Here is a 21,593-nt window from a genome sequence, read left to right as displayed (position 1 = left end):
ACTGATGCTGAAACTCCAATACATTGGCCACCTGATATGAAGAGCTGACTCATTAAAAAGACCCTGATGCTGGGAAAGATTGAAGGCAGGAGGAGAAGGGGACGACAGAGGATGAGATTGATGGATGGCATCATTGACTCAATGGACATGAGTTTGAGCAAACTCTAGGAGTTGGTGATGGACAGGGAAGCCTGGTGTGCTGCAGTCCATGGAGTTGCAAAGAGTCAGATATGATTGAGTGACTGAACAACAACAACAACATGTTATGAACAAAGGGGTGCAGGTATTTTTTGAATTATAGTTTTGTCTGGATATATGCCCAGGAGTGGGATTTCCGGATCATATGGTGATTCTATTTTCAGTTTTCTGAGGAACCTCCATATTGTTTTCCACAGCAGCTGCCCTAACTTACATTCCCAGCAACAGCGTAGGAGTGTTCCTTTTTCTCCATATCCTCTCCAGCACTTGTTATTTGTAGACTTTTTAATGATGGCCATTCTGACTGGTGTGAGGTGGCACCTCACTGTAGTTATGACTTACATTACTGTAATAATTAGTAATGTTGAGCATCTTTTCATGTGCGTATTCATTTCAGTTCAGTTCAGTCGCTCAGTCGTGTCCGACTCTTTGCGACCCCATGAACTGCAGCACGCCAAGCTTCGCTGTCCATCACCAACTCCCGGAGTCTACCCAAACCCATGTCCATCGAGTCAGTGATGCCATCCAACCATCTCATCCTCTGTCGTCCCCTTCTCCTCCTGCCCCCAATCCTACCCAGCATTAGGGTCTTTTCCAATGAGTCAACTCTTCGCATGAGGTGGCCAAAGTATTGGAGTTTCAGCTTCAACATCAGTCCTTCCAATGAACACCCAGGATTGGTCTCCTTTAAGATGGATTGATTGGATCCCTTGCAGTCCAAGGGACTCTCAAGAGTCTTCTCCAACACTACAGTTCAAAAGCATCAATTCTTCGGCGCTCAGCTTTCTTCACTGTCCAACTCTCACATCCATACATGACCACTGGAAAAACCATAGCCTTGACTAGACGGACTTTTGTTGGCAAAGTAATGTCTCTGCTTTTAAATATGCTATCTAGGTTGGCCATATTCTTCCTTCCAAGGAGAAAGCGTCTTTTAATTTCATGGCTGCAGTCACCATAAGCAGTGATTTTGGAGCCCCAAAAACTAAAGTCTGACACTGTTTCCACTGTTTCCCCATCTATTTCCCATGAAGTGATGGGACCAGATGCCATGATCTTAGTTTTCTGAACATTGAGCTTTAAGCCAACTTTTTCACTCTACTCTTTCACTTTCATCAAGAGGCTCTTTAGTTCTTCTTCACTTTCTGCCATAAGGGTGGTGTCATCAGCATATCTGAGGTTACTGATATTTCTTCCGGCAAACTTGATTCCAGCTTGTGTTTCTTCCAGCCCAGCATTTCTCATGATGTACTCTGCATATAAGTTAAATAAGCAGGGTGACAATATACAGCCTTGATGTACTCCTTTTACTATTTGGAACCAGTCTGTTGTTCCATGTCCAGTTCTAACTGTTGCTTCCTGACCTGCATACAGGTTTCTCAAGAGACAGGTCAGATGGTCTGGTAGTCCCATCTCTTTCAGAATTTTCCACAGTTTATTGTGATCCACACAGTCAAAAGCTTTGGCATAGTCAATAAAGCAGAAATAGATGTTTTTCTGGAACTCTCTTGCTTTTTCGATGATCCAGCGGATGTTGCCAATCTGATCTCTGGTTCCTCTGCCTTTTCTAAAACCAGCATGAACATCTGGAAGTTCACGGTTCACATATTGTTGAAGCCTGGCTTGGAGAATTTTGAGCATTACTTTACTAGCATGTGAGATGAGTCAAATTGTGCGGTAGTTTGAACATACTTTGGCATTGCCTTTCTTTGGGATTGGAATGAAAACTGACCTTTTCCAGTCCTGTGGCCACTGCTGAGTTTTCCAAATTTGCTGGCATATTGAGTGCAGCACTTTCACAGCATCATCTTTGAGGATTTGAAATAGCTCCACTGGAATTCCATCACCTCCACTAGCTTTGTTTGTAGTGATGCTTACTAAGGCCCACTTGACTTCACATTCCAGGATGTCTGGCTCTAGGTGAGTGATCACACCATTGTGATTATCTGGGTTGTGAATTTAGCCACCTGTATTTCTTCTTTGGAGAAATGTCTATTTAGGTCTTCTGCTCATTTTTGGATTGGGTTGTTTGTTGTTGTTGTTGTTGAGTTTATGAGCTGATTGCATATTCTGGAAATTATAGCCCCTGATTGTATCATTTACAATATTTTCTCCCACTCTATAGATTGTTTTTTCATTTATTTATGGTTTCCTTTGCTGTGCAAAAATTTGTAAGTTTCATTAGATCCTTGTTTTAAATTTTTGTTTTCATTTCTGTTTCCTTGGGAGACTAGCCTAAGAAAACATTGGTAAGATTTATGTCAGACAGTGTTTTGCCTATATTCTCTTCTAGGAGTTTTATGGTGTCATGTCTTATGTTTAAGTCTTTAAGCCATTTTAAGTTTATTTTTGTGTATGATGTGAATGTATATTCTAGTTTCATTGATTTATAGTCAGCTGTCAAACTTCCCAATAGCACTTGCTGAAGTGACTTATCTTTTTCTCATTGTATAATCTTGCCTCCTTTGTAGCAGGTTAGTTGACCATAGGTCTGTGGATTTATTTCTCGGCTCTCTGTTCTATTCTGTTGATCCATATATCTTTTTTCGTGTCAATACCATTCTCTTTTTGGTTGCTGTAGCTTTGTAGTGTTGTCTGAAGTCTGGGATGGTTATGCTTCCTGCTTTGTTCTTTTTACTCAGGATTGCTTTGGCAATTCTGGGTCTTTTATTGTTCCATATGAATTTTAGAATTATTGGTTCTAGTTCTATAAAAAATGTCATGGGTACTTTGATAGGGATCACATTGAAGAGGCCACCTAAACTTTAACTGCCCCTCCACTCCACTCCAGTCTCTCAGATGGAACTTGGATGAACACATACTTACCTTCCCCTTCAGCTTTCATCCTCTGAAATCTGCTTTGTTGTCTTGCCCCACTCCTCCATAGCTCGTAGAAATACTAAAGGAACCTGACCTTGTTAAAAAATGCTTCAATTTTAGTAGAATTTCTTGATTGGGTCCACTTAACTTATCCCTGGGGGAGGACAAAGATGTCACAAGAGGGGCTTTTCATAGTGTAGAGGCAGCATGGTAGCACATGGCATGGGTAGTCCCACCTGTTGTAGACCTCATCACTATTTTCTGTAAAGTAGAGCATCACACCTCCCAACACCATAGGAGGAAAATATGGTGGAAAATTTCTTATGCTCCTGATGATAATGTTTAGTGTTCAAAACAATACATGAAAAGATGCTCAACATTATTTGTCATGAGGGAATGACTTCATCAGTGAAGTCAAAACCATAATGAAATACCACTTCACACAAAGATGACAATAATAATAATGATAATAATATTAACAGAAAATAAGTGGTGCCGAGGATGTGCAAGGGTGGAATTTTTTACATGGTTGGTGGGGATATAAAAAAGGGGCAGCCTCTGTGGAAAACAGTATTCAGTTCCTCAAAAACTCAGCAATTCCATATCTATGTATATACCCAAAAGAATTAAAAATAGATACTCCAAAAATACTTGGATACAAATATTAATAGCTACACTATTCACAACTGCCAGAAGGTGGACACAACCCAGATGTCCATCATGAATAAACTGTGGTATATACATACAATGGAATATTATTCAGCTCCAAAAAGGAATGAAGTATTGATACATATCACAATGTGGATGAAGCTCTAAAACAGCATGCTAAATGAAAGAAGACAGACACAAAAGTTCACATATTGTGTGATACAACTTTTATGAAATACCCAGAAAAGGTAAATCTAGAGAGCGAGAAGGAGGTTGGTAGTTGCCACAGGATGGGAAGGAAATAGTGGGGAGAGACTACTTACTGGATATGGGGTTTTATTTGGGGATGAAAGTATTTTGGAACTAGAGATGGTGACTACACAACATTGTGAATGTACTAAACACCATTGAATGGTTCCCTTTAAAACGGTTGAACTTATACGACTAATTTCACATTAAAAAAAAAAGTTAACTGATAAAAAGACAAGAAGAAAATCAGTAACAGCCCGCCAGATGGGTTTTCAGAGCTGTCATACTTTTTTAGAAACTTAACAGGTGAAGGATGCATCTTCCTATGATTAAAGGATTTGTCCCAGCTTGGCTGCCCAAGACCCACCCAGTCCTGCAATGAACGTCTCTTGCTTAGGGTCCCCTTGCAATGCTGTGGCTTCATCAGCTCTCACTTGGCTGAATACTGAGGAGACGGATAGAGGTAAAACACTCTCCCACCGGAAGGTCAAACTTATACCTAAGCATTTCTAACTGCCATTTAAGTTTACTAGCATATAAAAGTAAAACGCCCAGTTACAAACTCTAACTTTGAGCCATTAAAAAGGCTCTTGATTATATATAAGAACTTGTAAGTGTTTAAAACTTAACTCTACCTAGAAGTTTTGGCTTAATCATTTTAAACAAGTAACAGCAGAAGCAAGTGGTGATAATCTACCTTTTGTCCTAATTTTAGAGTGTGAATAATTAACCTTCCAGGGGGAAAAAAAGCAGAATTTTAAGAGCAGTTCAAACCAATAAATGTTCAGTTTAGAAATAGGTCGGTCCTGCTGGTACAGACTGTTACTCCTGATTTATTGCAGTGGCAATTCCCATGAAATCAGTCATTACTTCAGTTAAACTATTGAAGCATTAACGCCTTAAATTCTGCTTTCAGGCACTTAAATGTTGGATAATACTGATTTTTATGGGGATTATGGTAAAAAGGGCTTGTGGTAAAAAGCATAAAAAGTTCACCTTGTTGCCACATCAAATTTTGTCAACAAAAATGCTAAGTTCCTACAAATTTCTGATTCTAAAAATAAGCTTTCCCCAGATAAAATCGATAATACTTAGTGATTATTGTTTAAGGTTTATATCTAGAATAAATATCTATTATAGTACCCAACTATACAAGTGTTTTCGTTCAGCAATAGGCTTATGAGAATAAAAGCTTGTGGTGCAGACAGTTGGGCACTTTATAATACAGAAAGACACATCCTTCCTGAACCTCTGTGGGGGACTCTAGTTACCAAATGTCCCAAGAAATTTCTTCTCCAAAATGTCACATCATTGTAAGAAGGCTTTCAGGCATCAGTGTGTTGGTAACTGCCCCAGTGTAGATTACCTAGTTAACCTAACTACCTTCTTTCAAAATGAAAAAAATAGAAAAAAAAAGGAATAGGAAGAGGAGGAAGAAAGAGGAGAGGGAAGAAGAGGAAGAAATAATAAATGAGGAGAGTAATCTGGTTTCCTTGCCCCAGAAGCAATTAACATTGGAAACCCAATGGGCCAAGCTAAACATTAACCACTGCTTTTGGTTAGCCTTTGACAGCACAGGGTAGCGATATCCACCTGGCTTTCAGAAACCAGCTAGGTGGGTTCAACATCTAACCTCACCATTGAGAAGCAATGTGACCTTGAATAAGTTCATCAGCCTCTCTGAGCCTTTGTCTCTTCACGCACCAGTACAAATGATCCCACCAATCTCCCGGAATTGTAGGTCTCAGTGAGCGAACCTGCTTAAGCTCCCATCTGGAGGCACCCTGCCTCTCCCGTGATCTAAAGCACTGACGGCTTAATCTAGAAGGTTTGTTACTGATGTTGATGCTATACCAAGAAGTCAGGACACAGCTGATGCTACTGTACTTTTTATTAGAAAACAAATTAAATAAAATAGTGATTGATTCTATATAAAATTGAACTCGAGTCATGGTTCATGGCAGGGAAGTCTCAGAAGATGGAGACAAGGATGTGGTAGCAGCAGTTTCTTTTTCTTCGTATCTGGGAGGCAGTTCGGGTAAGAGATGGAGAGTGTGGGAGGTCTCAGAGGATGAAGCAGTCCCAGAAATAGTATATATAGATTGACAGTCTCTCTCAGAGGCTGCGCCTGGGCCCTCAGGAGTTGGGGACCTGTGAAGAAGAAGAGGAGGGAACGTGAACGGGAGAAGAGGGCACCAGTCATCACGCTTAAATACCAGGTTCTTTTCACACGTTTAATTAGACGCATTTGGAAGCGTTTGCAAGGGCTTCCAGAGTAATTTCTCCCCATATAAATTTTGCATAGATATGTTTTAATTTCTTACCCTTTACTGTCCTTAGAGCTGATTGTCATATTAAGACAATTTCATTCCTGTTGTCATTCCCCTTGTCATTAAAAAGACAAAGGGTACAAACATACAGTAAAGTGAAGTTGCTCGGTTGTGTCTGACTCTTTGTGACCCTGTAGACTGTAGCCTGCCAGGCTCCTCCGTCCATGGGATTTTCCAAGCAAGAGTACTGGAGTTGGTTGCCATTTCCTTCTCCAGGGGATCTTCCCTACCCAGGGATCGAACCCAGGTCTCCTGCATTGTAGGCAGATGCTTTACTGTCTGAGCCACTATTCACACAAACATATAGACGCCTTTCAAAAAGAACATGCATATACACACACAGCTACTCTTCTCTGCTATTTCATCTGGAGACAGCTAACATAAGGGAGACAAACTTATGCAAATAGAAAATTAAATCATTAAGCCAAAAACTTGAAGGGAGGTGGGAAGGCATACTGGTTAACGGAATGGGTTCCAGCAAAGCGCAGACCTGCATCTGAATTTCCACCCTGCTGCTTTCGAGCTGTTTGATCTCTAAGCCTCAGCTTTCTCATCTGTAAAATGGGGGTGATGACAATGTCTACATTCTAAGTAACTATGAGAATTATATAAGGTAATGGAAGAAAAGCCAGACTCTGGCATAGCAGCAGCAGGGGGAGTTGTTTTTAGTAGAAGAAGTAATAGACATGTATCTATTTATCTCTGCGAAATTCATCACTGGAGAAAAGAATACAAAAATTCACAAACAGAATTCTCCAAATTCCAGAACCTAACCTCCCTTTCATCCACACAGGGCAACTCCTGCATTCATCCCTGGTCAGATCTCCAGCTCACCACCCAGTTTGGAGCACTAGACTGTGTATCCTAAAACATGAATGACCAGGTAAGGCACCACTCATCCCTAGCAAGCTCAGGTCCCTAGCAATCTCTTGGGTCCCGCTTCTTACTGCCTTTAAAAAATGCGTGTCTCAAAAGTCAGTTTTCACTGAGTGCTGCTCTGCCCTGTGAGATTTTCCAGCGATCCTGCCTTCACTTCCTACACTCTGGGTTCCCAACCGGGAGGTACAGTGCCTTCCCCAGCCCTGCTCATCCCTGGCGTCTCTCAGAACTCCTTTCTTTCATACCTTCCCTGCCTGTGGATTCTCCACAGGTCTCTGACACCTCTGCCCACTTGGTTTCAGCTGCCTCTTTGCCATTCCATCTCCAGGACCTCAGTTCCCTCCAAGCTCTGGCCCGTCCAGTCTCCCTCCAACGCCCACGCCTTGCTCTCCTTCCACCACAAGCCAGTCATTCTCTTCTCCTGATTATATGAGCTCATTCCCATTCTCCTCAGTCAGGGACCTTCCCTGTCCCTGTCTCTCAACCTTGACGTCACGACCTCTGATTTTCCCATCATCCTCCACCACAGGCTCCCTCCCATACTCCTCCTCCCCCCTCTTTTTTTTTTTTTTAATAAATGCTCTATCATTTTATTTAATTTGGCTACACCAAACGGCATGTGGGAATCTTAGTTCCTTGACCAGGGATTGAACCCACGACCCCTGGAGTCGAAGCACAGAGTCTTAACCACTGGACCATCAAGAAGTCCTGCTTCTCCCTTTCTGATCACCACAGTCCCAGGCTCCTGTTACCTCCAGCCTGTCCATGATCATGAGTCAGCCTCCTAATTAGTCTGGCCGTCCTCAGCCTTTCCCCAGTCGGAGCTGAGCTAACCACTGCTCACAGTCCGTTGCTGTAACTCCTCAACCTTCAATGGCATCCCTCTGCCTCAAGAAAAAACACTGACATTTACACTGTTTAATGTGACCCCAGGCAGGCCTCCTAATTTGTGATAAATATGGGAAGCCTGGGGGATGTAAATGGGAATCTAACATTTCTCTTCAAGCAATCTGAGAAGACTCTGAGGCCCAGGGAACAACTTAAAATTGAGGGGAGAAGACTGGCATGCTCAAGGCAGTGTGCAGGCTAATTTCAGTCAATCACTCAAGTTTCCCCATTACATTCTGGGGGTCTCCTGGGACCCCCACACCTCCCACAGTCTGCAGTAGCCTAACTTAGCAGGGGCCTCCCGAGTTCTGGTCCAGTGCGCGGGCTGGCTGACAGGTTGTTCAGCATTTTGAGGCTCAGCCTTGCTACAAGGACATACAGATGCCTGGAGAAGGCTTCCCATGAACCTGGTGTAACCACTCTTATAATTTTGAACTTATGTGCTACCCAAAGTTTCCTGGAAGGTACTGTGAATATTAAGATGATAATTTTGACATCATGTCAGCAAAATAGATGCTCCTCCTTGATGATTACACCTGTATCACGGCATAAAGCTGACTTGGCCTGAAGACAGGCACAGGCCTGAAAAGGGTCGATGTTTCTACACTTCAAGTTCAAAGGGAGAGTCTTACCCAGAGTGAAAAATACTGTAATATGAAGGTGGGCTTTCATCCGGAAGCAAACTGTCAGCCCCAGGGCTCCGAGTAGCTGCAGAAGCTGAAGACTCGGGAAAGTAAGGTGGTGGAGGGGGTGGGAATATGATCACGGCATCACCTAAGGAAACACAACATTTTGTTGAAGACAGTTGAGTAATAAATGTAAGCAAATGAGCCAGAGCTAAAGACATTAATTATACATTTGGCCCATCTATAGCAAAGGTCAGAACACCAGAATTGAAAAGTAGGCCTATCAAATTTACAGAGGCAGAGAATAGAGGTCACTAAGGAACTGGAGGCAAGGGCAACAGCGTTCAAGTTTAATAGAGGCAGAGATTCTGTTCAGGATAATGGAAAACCTCCAGGAATTGATAACGGTGATGGCTGGTTATACAACATGGTGAAGGGACCGAATGCCACTATACACTTAAAAAATGATTAAATTGGCAAATTGTAGGTTATACCTTTTTTACCATACTAAAAAAAACTGACCCTACATTTCATAGCAAGTCTCAGCTAAAGCGTTTCTGGCAAGTGTTTGCTAACAATGTTCCTTACCTCCCCTGGGATGTCTAGTGCTGTAAAGTTTTTCTAACTTCCAACTTACAGTTTTAATTCTTCAAAAATCAGCTGTTGGATAAAGTGCCTCTGCTCCTCAAATGCAATTTCAGCCTCTGAACAAATGACAATACAGCCACAATATAGTCCCTCATCCCTATTTCCACAAATATGGTTTCTGTTCTCATTGGGTTTTTTATCTATCAATGTTTCTTCCCAGCTTTATCAAAGAAAGTCAAACTCAACGAAAAGCTAGGGTTTTTCCCCCCCTGCATTTTTTATTGCTACTGTTCACTCCGAAACACATCCCTGTGTTTTGGGGAGGAGAACTGGGGACCAGATACAAGCTCAGATTCCAACTCAGAATGTACCAGATGAGTTGCCCAGAACCTTCTAGACATGTGGTGGCACCACTATGAAGAGGTCAGAGGGCAGCCTCTGATAAGCTGGCCACTCTAAATGACAGCTCGGGAAGAAGGAAGGAGGAAAGAGGAATTTACTTCCCTGCAGGGAGGAGACTGGTTTATACTGGTGGCAGTCCTGATGCTCGCAGGGTTCTCTAAAGCTACCAGGTTCCACTTGCCAGCTACTACCCGGCATGGCCCAAACAAGGCATTTGCCCTCTCTAGGCCCCAGCCCCCATCTGCAAACTGCAGGCTGTAACTGTACCTGCCTCAGAGGACAGATAGGAGGACCAGATTCATGTGAGGGGTTAAGACAGTGCTGAGCATGGAACAAGCTCTCTCAGGGGTCATACACCCTCAGAGGGACTTTCTCCACACCCACCAGCAAGAGGCACCTATTTTCATGTCTGAAGAAACACTCCCAACTGGCCATCTAGCCAGTGGTTCCACTCTCCACCTTGTTGCCTCAAATGCCTCCCCTGCAGAAAATGCATAAATTCCATCTCTCCTTCTGCAAGGAGATGGCAATTTGAGCTTAAAATATGCGTGGCTGACTGAAGCTCGAAAAACAATAGTGGTTGTCTTGGGATTCTCATTTAATTTTTTCAGAAGGTCTTGGTAGGTCAGAGGAAGGTAGATTGAGTGTTCACTTTAATTACACACTGCAGGACAAAGGAGCTGGAAATAAGCCTCCAAAGCAGGCCAATCACCTATCAAACACAGACAAGGAAGTACTCAGTCTCCAGCCATCTCTGAGGCTGACCCATCCCTCTGCCAGGGTTGCTCCCAGCCCTCTTGCTCTCCCTGGGAAACTCCCGGCTCCCTGGGGTTTCCCTCTCACTATGTCCTGCTGGACTTGATGTCCTCTGTGAGTTGACCAGTCATCTGCTGGTGTATGCAGAGTCCAACACTAGGTGTGCCCACAACATGCATACCATGCCTCTTGATTTATCTACTCTGTCTTCTACTCTGGGAAGAGCTGAATTTCGGCACTTAGATAAGATTTGCCTCATATCACCCTCAATTTCCCTCGTAAGGCAGAACTGACCATTGATAGACAATGTCCAGAGTCTCAACAATTGTGCTAAAAGGCATGATTTCTAAAGATGTAAACCCTATTCCATAATATCAAAGGAGAGAAAGACAGTGAATTACAGTGCCAGATTTTCACAAATCTGATAGGACTTAAATGGTTATATGGAAAAGATTTTAAATTCTTAGTGCCAACATCAGGGCAGAAAAGCTCAGAGTCACCGCACCCCTGCTCCAGCCCTGCTCCCAGCTCCCCTTGATTTCAGTCACCAGGAGTAAGGCTGGACCCCCAAACTCCCTGTTAATAAACCCAAAGGGCACACTCAATACACCCCCACCTAAGTGGAAGAACATGAGCGTCCCATGAGTGTATTTAGTTGGCCTGCACTGTGTTCCCCAGAAGAACTAAGAACATCTATAATAGTGGGTGAGCCTTTTCATCATTTAACAATGACTCAGGACACCAGGTGAAGGATGAAGCCTGCAGAAATAGAATTACAGCAAGTGTGCCAGGAGGGCCTATGTGAGCATATGCGTGCCCACCGCCTCAGTTAGGATCCTGGCTCTGCCACCTGCAAGTTGGTGACCTTAGGCCAATTCTTTGGGATCCTTGAGCCTCGGTTTCTTCATCTTTTACATGGAGACACTAAGTATGTGACACAGTGGACTGTTGAGGGCATGGATGAATTTCACTTAACAGGCTCTTGAAGAGCGCACACTAAAAGACTTAGATCGTTATTTGGCCCCAAAATAAGCTCTATATATGTGTTAGCAATTATTAACAAATAACTAGTGTTGATGTCACTGTAAGTATATAAACACACAAATAAGTAAGCTGGGAGCTTCAACCCTGACCAAACACAATGATCATCTATAAATCCATCTGCCCTTCCTCTCTGAGGCCAATACTATGCAAGGCCCACAGCACAGGGAACCCCCACAGTGAGAACTGCCGGCTCAGCAGACAGCCTCACCTACCAGAAACAGCTCACTTCTTCCCTGTTCCCTCCACAGTTTCTGCTCTGTAATCCCCTTTGCCCACCCAGCTTCTTAGATGTTAAGGCTGTGCCTTCAGGGTGGGAGGCTGAAATAAAACAGTGATTTGCAAAAATAAGCAGCGATGGGGGGTTTTCTTTCTGTGTGAAGGTGAGGCCAGAGCTCCTGATGTGGTTCGGTGGGGGCCTGACTCTGGAACATGGTGATGCAGTCTTCTGCAGGGGGACCCAAAAGGAATCTCCGGGCATCCCACAGGGGAAAGAAGTGACCAGGGCAGTCACATTTCATCTGTATCTATGCCCCTGCTCCCAAACTTTGCCCCGACCCTGAAGTCAAGGACAAAATTACAGAAAATGAAGAATAAAGTGGACAAAAGTACGAAGACTCCTTCAAAACGTGGAAGACCAATGGACTTGCAACAGACTCAGAATCCTAGGATGTCAGTGCTGCCAGGAAACTCAGAAATGCAGTGGTCATTTTACAGACACACAAAGTAAGGCCAGGAGAAGTTAAGGACTTCCAAGGGCAGCCAGTCAAGGATAACCAGTGATGAGAACCCACGTTTTCAACAACCAGAACTGCCATAAGAGTTTGGTGTGAGAATAACAGGGGAAACAGGGTCATGTGGCAGGTCCCTTAGGTGACAGAAGGCTCCCAGGGTAGCCTCAAGGATCCTCTCACTGTCCTCTTTATTTGCCCTGCAACCTCAGTCAAGGTCACAACTCAATGTCACGATGCTTTTGTTAGATAATAGGGTATTTCTGGGAGGAAAGGATGTGCTGAGGGATTCTTATGGGGATAATGACAGAGGCAGAACTGTGTCTGTGTGCATCTGTGTGTGTGTGTGTGTGTGTGTGTGAGGGAGAGAGGGAGAGAGAGAGAGAGAGAGAGAGAGAAGGACAGAGATGAAGAGAGAGAATTTAGGCCAGACCCAAGAGCAGCTTTGATGCTGTACCCACGGTGATATGAACAAGCAAAGGAAAGACAGCGACCCACCTACAGTCACCTGGATGGGCTCCAGCCTCTGGGTTTGTCTCTCTTCACTTTCAGAAGCATCCTGGGCCCCATTCAAATCGTTTCTCTTCTTAACGTGGGCGACCACGAAGAAACACAATCCCACAAGCACAATCAAGGGACCCAAGATCTGCAGGGACAGGAATCCACAGATCTGGGGCTCTGAGTCAGCTGTGTCTGTCTCATTCAGTGGTTCCTGCATCCAGTCTGAGCCACACCCAGGTACCCAAATGCCCAGTACGCTGATGAGCATACCACTCGTCAGGAACAGAAACCCAAAGATGAGACACTGGACAAACTGGCGGCTCTCCCCACAGAGGAAGGGTCGGCCGGAGTCCCCCTGGTTGTTGCCTCGCAGGCGCTCCTCAGTTTGCTGAAGTCGTGCCCGGGAGCGGGCCAGGATCACAGCCCCCAGCCCAACCACTGCACACGTGGGTCCAGCGATCTTCAGCACCATGCTGCAGTCTGGGAAGGTTTCGTATTGGCACGCTTGGAACCCAAAGATGGAGAGCAGGACTCCCACACACAGCAGGATGGCACCAATGACAAAAAGGAAGAAAATGAGCTTGCTGACATGCCTGTCTCTCTGGACCCCATCTGGCTCGGCAGCAGCTGTAGGAGACATGGCCAGGAGAGGCCCCTTGTCCGAGGTGGGTGGGATGTGTTTGTTCCCTTCGATGGTTTTAGCAGCTCTGCAGACATAACCAAACACCAAATTATAAAAGGGGCACAGGTGTTCCTGACCTGCCCTGTTCTATTTCCAAAATCACACTAGGATGAAATCATAAGAACAACTTTGTGCAACTGATACACTGTAGAACAATGAGTTGGTTCATGAGTCAGAGGAGCTGGCATTCAGAAACTCCTGAATATGTAATTTTATAAAGATGTAAGAAGGGGAAATGCATTTACCATGCACCTAAGAGTATCTTGAAAACTCAAAACCCATACAACAAAAGTAACTGGGTGTGGCTTTTCCTGTTATGAGTCTTATGGACTCACTTCCCCAGGCCAAAAAAACACACACACACACAATGGTAAGTGAAGGAAGAACCACACAGATTGTTTTGATTTACTGACATCCCACATTTCATCACAGCTGCTCTGAGCATTTCCAAGTGGGTAAATTTTCTCCTTCAGTAACTAACTTTCCATTTCCTGTTTTAGACTGCAGCAACTTTCCATTCCTGGCTTTATTCTAAGGCTCCATCTACAGAAGACCCAAGTTCAACAGTTTCAACTGAAGGTGAAGGCGGTTCAGGAACATAGTGAGTTTGGGAGATTTTAAGTTAATTCTGTCAAAATGTGACTCTTGAGACCTCAAACAGGCACACACTGGGGCTGCCTTGAAATCTGGTGGTTTGGTTACTGGGTCTCAGATGACTTGAGGGGTCTGGCACAGCGGGCCACGTAGCACCTTGTGCCCCAGGTGGGCAGGCGGCCTTCTGCTTGCCTTCCTTTGTGGTGCCACCCACTTCCACAAAAAGTTTCGGCCCCATTAAAAAATATGCAGCCAATAAAAATCACCAGTTACAAAACACTAAACAGCAACAGAACTTTGACTCTGAAAGAGTATACATGAAATCAAGTGGGAAAGCACCTTCCACAAGACCACGGAAGCCCTGTACTTCAAGGGTCTCCTATATTAAATGTACCCCCCCAAGCAATGGGTAAAGAGTTGTCTGCTTTTACAGACTGACTTTATCAGCCAGTTGCCTTGTCTGACGCTAATGAATGGAATATTTTTCCAGGACCCTTCTAGTCAGGGCACTCAAAAAGACAACCCCAGTGTGAAGAACATATTCACTTACTCAAAGAAAGAAAACTTGAAAAGTATTTTATGCCACTTGCATCCATGATCCCATGAAAGAGCTAGAGATTGAGTCGCAAAAGCCAAGGCCATCTTGACAAACACAAATCATGTCCAAGTAGTGTCAGTTTCAATAAAGAAAGGAAACAGCTGATCTTATTCTAGGAAGTGCTTTTCCAGGAATAAGTAAGATAAAATCAGAAGGAAGTTGGAGAGAGAGAAGGAAATAGAAGTGGGAAACAAGCTTGTGCTTTAAACTTGGACAAACTATATTTATGAAGATGAAATTAAGCTGAAACAAACACTGAAAATACTGCACTAATTAAAAAAAAGAAAAGATTCTGAATCCTGTAATATCTTTTGCTGGTCTGGAGATAGAGGTGAAGAGTGACTCTGTGCTACAAAGCCCTATCAATTCATTGTAGGGTGGTGGTTTGACTTGGTTGTGAGTCACAAGGCTTCAGTTGCCTTAAGGCAAATTCCCAAATACTAGTAAAGCCTAAATTTGGATGTGTAGCTTCCTTTCCATGGACTAATGGACTAAGTACTTGGCATGAATCCCCCATTCAAATTAGTATGTGGGTAGTTCGTCCATCTCTCCGCCCCCGACCCCCGACGCGCTCACAAAGTGGCACGGGTATCTGCAGTAATAGGAAAGTAAACCTTTCCCAAATACCAGCCTACACTTCATTTCGCCAAAGCCAAATCCGCCTCAGAACGCTGTTTGCCAAAGGACATTTCCAAATAAGCAGCAGGTCACCACGTCCATAGCGCTGTGTTTGGAGGCTGACGCCAAGAGAGGCAAAGCCCTTCCTGGGAAAGACCTTTGTGGGTTTCGAGAGACAGCGCTCCCGCGGGAGCAGGTTCCGCGCTGCGCCGCTCCCCGCACCCCGCCTGGACGCTAAACTCAGCGCTCGCCCGGCGGCCGCAGAGCGCTGTCCCCAGGGCTGCGGAAGAGTGCGGGGCCAGGGGCGCTTACCTGAGGCTCGGTCCTGCGAGCGCGCTGCCTGCGCCGGCAATCGGCTGGCAGCACGGGCCGTGGGCACCCGGCAGAGCGCGGCGCCCGCCCCCGCCCGCGGCCTCGCCGGCGCCCGGCTGCCCCGCGCTCTCCACCTGCGCGGAGGGCGGGCCGCGCGGTGTTTACAGAGGAGGCGGTGCGGGGCGCGGGGCGCGGGCAGGGCCGGGCGGACTGGCCGGAGCTGGCCGCCGCCGGGTGCCGCCCTTGCGGGCCAGAGGCGCGCCGGCTCCGGGCTGGAGAGTGAGGGGCAGCCTCGGGGCCCGGGCAGCTCCGCGTCCGTACCCGTGCGCTCAAGGAATCCGGGAAAAGACCCCACGCACCGCTCTCCGCCCCCCCCCCCCCCCGCCACCACCTCCTTGGCCTGTGGCCCTCGGGCAGGGGGCGGCAAGTTGGGGTTCTCCTGGCTGTCCCAAGTCACAAGGCGACGGTCGAGATCCAGGCGGCGTGTAGGAGCCGGTTCCCTTCCGGGCCGAGAGCCCAGAATTTGGGCTGGGAGTGGGGGAAAAGGGCAGCTCGCTTGACAGCCGCCTAGGCAGGGGTCCCCGAGTTCCCGCTGCGCCCTCTGCGACGCTCCACCCAGTGGCCTGTGGCCCTCCTGCCGCTCCGGAGATCTTGGCCGGAGTCAGTGGAGCGAGCCTCTCGCCGCGAGCGCCCGGACGAACAGGTTATAACACCAGGTCACAGAAACGTGCGCTCCATTAGCGTGTGAGACGAGGATCCTCCCTGCCCGAGCCGTTCAGACCTTCGGTCCTAGCTCCCAGACTCACGTATGGTCACAGTCCCTCTTTGCCATCGAACTCCCTTCCCGGTTCTCAGTCGCTAATGATTTGCCGGAATTAAACTGGTAACTTTGCCCTTGAACCAGGCGGTTTGGGGATGGGTTTGCTAATCCCCGTGCTATTTGTAACCTGCCCCGTATAACACGTGACACGGAATTAACTGTGCCAGTTTCCACACCAGAGGTCAGGGCGCTGTGAAAGGTGAGTCAGGCTCAAACGGGAGCGCCCTGAGCCCTTCCCCATCCCTGCCACTCCTCTCCGGGGTCCTGTCCACTTCTGAAACCCAGTCAAGAGTTCACACCCATCGCCTTAACCTTTTGAAAGAGTAAGCACCTTGCATAGCTAATACAGCAAGTTGTTCCCAGTCGTTTTCCACTGCAGTGAAGAAGGAGTTGGTTTAGCTGATTACAGAAGTGAGAGGGAGACTCAAAGAAGGGGCCAGAGGGAGGCAAATAGGGAAGGGTGGCCACCTGGGCTCTGCGGGCACAAGGGCTGGGTGGGTGAGACAGGGCTGCCTCAGGGAGGAAGGCTGGGCAGGGTCCAGTGGGAGGGATTTGCTGGGCCACTGACCCCAGCGGGGGAAGATTATTACTGCCTTGAGTATCAACACTCCTTGCTCTGGGCCAGGGTCTGTGTTACCGACTTCACCTACAGACAGCCTGGGTGGGGCTCTCCTCTATGTGTCTCCAGCAATTCCAGAAAGGTTACAGGCAACAGGGGAGCTAAAAAGTTTAGTTTTCAGCTGAGAAACCGCAGCCCTAAGAGATGTAAAGTGACCTCCACAACTGGTTAACGTGGAGCACGGGCCTGAACCAGATGTCCTGACTGTTCCTCCCAGGGGACGCCTGTCACCCAGAGGACACACAAGGCCACAAACTCAGAAAATGGCTTTTTTACTATGTGGCTTTTTGATCATTACAACAAAACAGACACCGTTTCCAAGGACACTGCGGCAATCTGTGTCCGGGTGGAGCTGAGCTGGTCAAAGTGTCAGGTTCTACCACCTGCTGAAAGGGCCTCCGAGCACGCCCAGCCAACGAGCAAATACCCAGCCGTGGTGATTACACAACAGCAGGAGCGTGCAGCTTTCTAAGAACACAGCCCTGACTACAGGATCTGCCTCTACACAGGCCTGCTAGCAACTCCTTTCTGTACAAGGGGCTTTCCTGCTCCTTCCCCTACGCATTTTTTTCCTTCTTCCTTATTTGAAACTCAATCTCCGGCCCCTTCGTGTGTGGGCCTGCGAGGGGCCTGTTGATACAGCTGCCCCTCCAGTGCCACATGACTGCAGGCTGGCCACACATGACAGATTTGAATGTACTGGCACCAAGGACAATCAGATTAGTCTCCACTTGGGATGTCTGCTGTTGGACTGTTTGTGTCTTTTGGAGCCTGTTTGACTAAATTAAACTCCTTGGAAACCAATCACCAGTCAAGTATGAAAGACGTACCCACCAGCCTTCAAGGTGCTTATCTTTGTAGCAGACCTGTTCTTAGGAGATTGGATGACCTTGTCACTATCTAAAACCTGGTGGCCTTTTCCAGCCCATGTGGTATGAAAAAAGATCAGTCCAGTCTGAGTCTTTAGAAAAATAGCATCAGAACAAGCCTTAAAAATGGATGAATCTTGAATTCAGGAAGTGAATATTCCTCAGTAAAGCTGAGGAATGCATCCATTTATTCATTCAGCAAATATTTATTGAGTGCTGACTATGTGCCAATAAGAAACACAAAATCCTTTTGCCTCATGGAACTTGTGTTTTTAATGAGGAGAAAGGCAATAAAATGTGGAAATTACACAGAGTACTAGAAGGTGATTGGGGGTCCCAGGTGGCATGGTGGTAAAGAATCTGCCTGCCAATGCAGGAGACAAGGCTTCCATTCCTGGGTTGGGAAATTTCCCTGGAGGAGGAAATGGCAACCCACTCCAGTATTCTTGCTGGGAAAAATCCCATGGACAGAGGAGCCTGTTGGGCTACAATCCATGGGAACGCTATTGAGTTGGACACTGCTGAGCGATTGAGCAGGCATGCAGAAGGTGATAAGTGCTGTGGAGAAAAAGAAATCACAAGTGGAGATTGGAGAGTGCTGGGGAGATTCCAGTTTCATAGAGTAGTTAAGGAAGGCATCTCTGAGAAAGTGATATGGCAGCAAAAACTTAAGGGGAATGAGAAAGCAAGCATATTGATATCTATCATCACATAAGAAATGATCTGCAAAGGCAGAGTTTAAACAACAAAGGTTTATCCTTTTTCATAATTTCTGAGGGTCAGGAATCTGGGAGCAGCTTGGCAGGGTACGGTTCTGGCTTGGAATCTCTCATGAGGCTGGGGTCAAGCAGTTTGCTGGGGCTACCTCATTTGAAGACCTGACTGGGGCTGGAGGATCTGTTTTCAGGGTGCCTTTCCCCCATGGCTGTGGGCCAAAGGGCTCAGTTTTTCACTCTGTAAACCTCTCTCCACCGCACTGCTTGAATGTTCTCAGGACGTGGCAGGTGGCTTCCTCTGGGGAGCGTGATTCAAGAGAGAATGAATGAGGAGGAAGCTGTAGTGCCTTTTATGACATAGTCTCTGAAGTTCCACATCATTGCTTCTGCTTTATTAGGTTCCTTAGAATTGAGTCACTAGGTCAAGGAAAGAAGGATTAGGCCCCACCTCTTGAAGGGGAGAGTATCAAAGAATTTGTGAATATATTTTAAAACTGTAGCAGAGAAATGTGGAGATATTTCGGGGGGAGAAGGGAAGAGGACTTCAGGCAGAGGAAACAGCAAGGACAAAGGCCCTGAGGCAGGAGCAGGCATAGTGTATTCAAGGAAGAACAAGAAGCCAGGGTAGCTTGAGCAGGTAACCAAGAGGGAGAGACTCGGAGGAGGTCAGAGAGAAAAGGTGTGTATGTCACGTCTCTAGATTTTGTCAGGCTTAGTAGGCCATTGTGAGTATCTCCTCGCCCTCCCCCCCACCCCACTGGCCACTCTGTACAGCTTGCAAGATCTTAGTTCCCCAACCTGGGAATTTTCCCAGGCCCCCAGCAGTGAAAGCACAGAGTTCTAACCACTGGACCACCAGAGGATTCCCCATTGTAAATATTTTGAGTACAATGAGAAGCCTTTTCAGGGTTTTTTAGCTGAGTGTGATTCATCTGACTTATTTTAAAAAAGAAAACAGGGTTCCAGGTGTGAATAGCCCTGGGAGGAGGAAGTGGAGATGAAGAGATCATTAAGGAGGCCATTGTGAATAATCCAAGAGAGAGATGACCGTGGCTACTGTTTGGAGGTGATCAACACAACTGGATTCTGAATGTGTCTCATGCATCTCAAAGATAGAGTCAGCAGAGTTTTCCATGGATTGGATATGGGTTTTGACCCAAAGGTTTTTGACCTAAAGAACTGGAAACATGGTTCTGGCATTGACTGAGACTGCATGTAGCAAGGTTGAGGGTGAGGCTACCCAGATTGGTTTGAAAATTGATGCTTTCAAACTATGGTGCTGGAGAAGACTCTGGAGAAGTCCAAGGGACTACACAGAGATCAAACCAGTCATCCTGAAGGAAATCAACCCTGAATATTCCTTGGAAGGAATGATGCTGAAGCTGAAGCTCCAATACTTTGGCCACCTAAAGAGTCGACTCATTGGAAAAGACCCTGATGCTGGGAAAGATTGAGGGAGGAGGAGAAGGGGGCGACAAGGATGAGAAGGGGGTGACAGAAACATCATCGACTCAATGGACATGAATTTGAGCAAACTCTGGGAGATAGTGAAGGACAGGGAAGCCTGGTGTGCTGCAGTTCACAGGGTTGCAAAGAGTCAGACATGACTTACTGACTGAACAACAACAACAACTTTGAGATGTCCATTAGACATCTGAGTGGAGAAGGTGAGGAGGCAATGGAACGTATTGTCCTGAAGTTCAGGAATTCTGAAAGAAATAGCTGCCTGTGTCTGTCAGTGATGGTCATTAGAACATCAACAGGGTTGGGCCCATCCTCTAGAAGAGTTGACACGTGCATATGTGGCTACTGAGGGCTCCAGGCAGGCAGAAGGCAAGGGGCCGACTGATGCCTGACACTCCCCAGGGCACTGTCAACCTGGAGAAGCAGCTCAAAACAAGTGATTGGCTCAAGGCTGTAGAATTCAGTATGCTCATTTTTCAGAATTCACAAGATTGCAGAAAGACAATTCATCAGTTGAGTCTGCCAGCTTCTGGCTTTTCTTGTTTCTTTTGGTTGCCCTCTGGTTCTGCTCCAGATTAACCCGAGCACCCAGAGGCATGCATTCCTCTCTTCCAATTCCTGACACTTCTTGAGGCTCCCCTGGGGTACAGGAATTTGCTCTGAGTGCTTTCTTGGATCTATGTTTCAACGCATATTCTCAGGACTCCCAGCTATGCCTCTGAACCAGGCTGGGCCTCCACCAGCGGCCTAACCCTGTGGAGGGTGCTGCAGGCAGGGGAGACCAAGGTTCCTCGGGCATTTTCCTCCTCCCCACCCGGGTGTTAGCTGTTGACCCAGGGGCCTGAGAGCTATATCTGAGGTGTGTTAGTTGATTCAGTTGTATCCGACTGTTCGCAACCCCATGGATTGTAGCCCACCAGGCTCCTCTGTCCATGGGATTTCCCAGGCAAGAATACAGAGGTTGGTTGCCATTTCCTTCTCCAGGGGATCTTCCCGATCTGGGGATTGAACCCGGGTCTCCTGCACTGCAGGCAGATTCTTTACTGTCTGAGCCACCAGGGAAGCCCTCCGTATCTGAGGGGGGATTTGGCAAACTTGAGTTGATAGTTTCAGTTTGGCCCCTTGGCTGACCTCCAGTGCAAAGATGAATTTTTTGTAGAGTCATTTTGTTGCCTGGGATAAATATTGCCTGGGTGCTGTTGATTTTTCATAGCTGCTAACGGCTCAACTTGAGTGTGGCTAGCTGGAACCGGGGGTGTGGAACACAAGAAGTTGTTTGAGAGAAAATGAAAGTGAGGATTTGCCACTTGGTTTTATTGATGGAGGCCTTCTCACTATTAAGGGAGAGAGAGAGACCCTTCAACAGAGGCGGCAGCCCCTGGGCAGATACTAGAGGAGGTGTGGCTAGTAAGATGTCCATGGAAATGCAGGGGTCTCCTGTTTTCTGGCATCTGCTTTTGGCTCCATCAAATACCTACAGCTCACTGGGTCCCAAAGAATGAGTCATTCCTCCCAGCATATAAAAAAGGGATGAATCAGAATTCAGTTTAGATCTTGGCTTTGCCACTTATTAGCTGTATGACCTTGGGCAAGCACACAACTTTTCTGTGCCTCAGTGTCCTCATCTGTAATAAGGAAATAAGC

The 21,593-nt window shown here is 46.4% G+C and overlaps 1 protein-coding gene and 1 long non-coding RNA gene across 4 annotated transcripts in view; one reads left to right on the top strand and one right to left on the bottom strand.

Moving 5' to 3' along the window:
• Positions 1-14,819, top strand: part of LOC145516832 (uncharacterized) — a 42,483-nt gene extending 27,664 nt beyond the window's left edge. For all 3 annotated transcript variants that reach the window (XR_014061797.1, XR_014061798.1, XR_014061799.1), the window contains exons 3-4: positions 7,039-7,128; positions 13,840-14,819. This is a non-coding gene — a long non-coding RNA (uncharacterized LOC145516832). The remainder of the gene's footprint in view (positions 1-7,038; positions 7,129-13,839) is intronic.
• Positions 5,792-16,531, bottom strand: TMEM171 (transmembrane protein 171). Its single transcript, XM_081518549.1, has 4 exons — positions 15,462-16,531; positions 12,655-13,364; positions 8,645-8,786; positions 5,792-6,066 (listed from the first exon to the last, which is right to left on the bottom strand). Exons 2-4 carry the CDS (start codon positions 13,295-13,297, stop codon positions 5,871-5,873), a joined length of 981 nt encoding a protein of 326 aa, XP_081374675.1. The 5' UTR covers positions 13,298-13,364; positions 15,462-16,531; the 3' UTR covers positions 5,792-5,870.
• Positions 16,532-21,593: the final 5,062 nt, after the last annotated feature.

The sequence above is a fragment of the Giraffa tippelskirchi genome, chromosome 8, assembly GCF_054371585.1.
Source record: "Giraffa tippelskirchi isolate mGirTip1 chromosome 8, T2T-mGirTip1v1.2.pri, whole genome shotgun sequence".
Lineage (NCBI taxonomy): Eukaryota > Metazoa > Chordata > Mammalia > Artiodactyla > Giraffidae > Giraffa > Giraffa tippelskirchi.
Note: the sequence above shows the minus strand (reverse complement) of the source record. Positions and strands in the feature narration are given on the sequence as shown.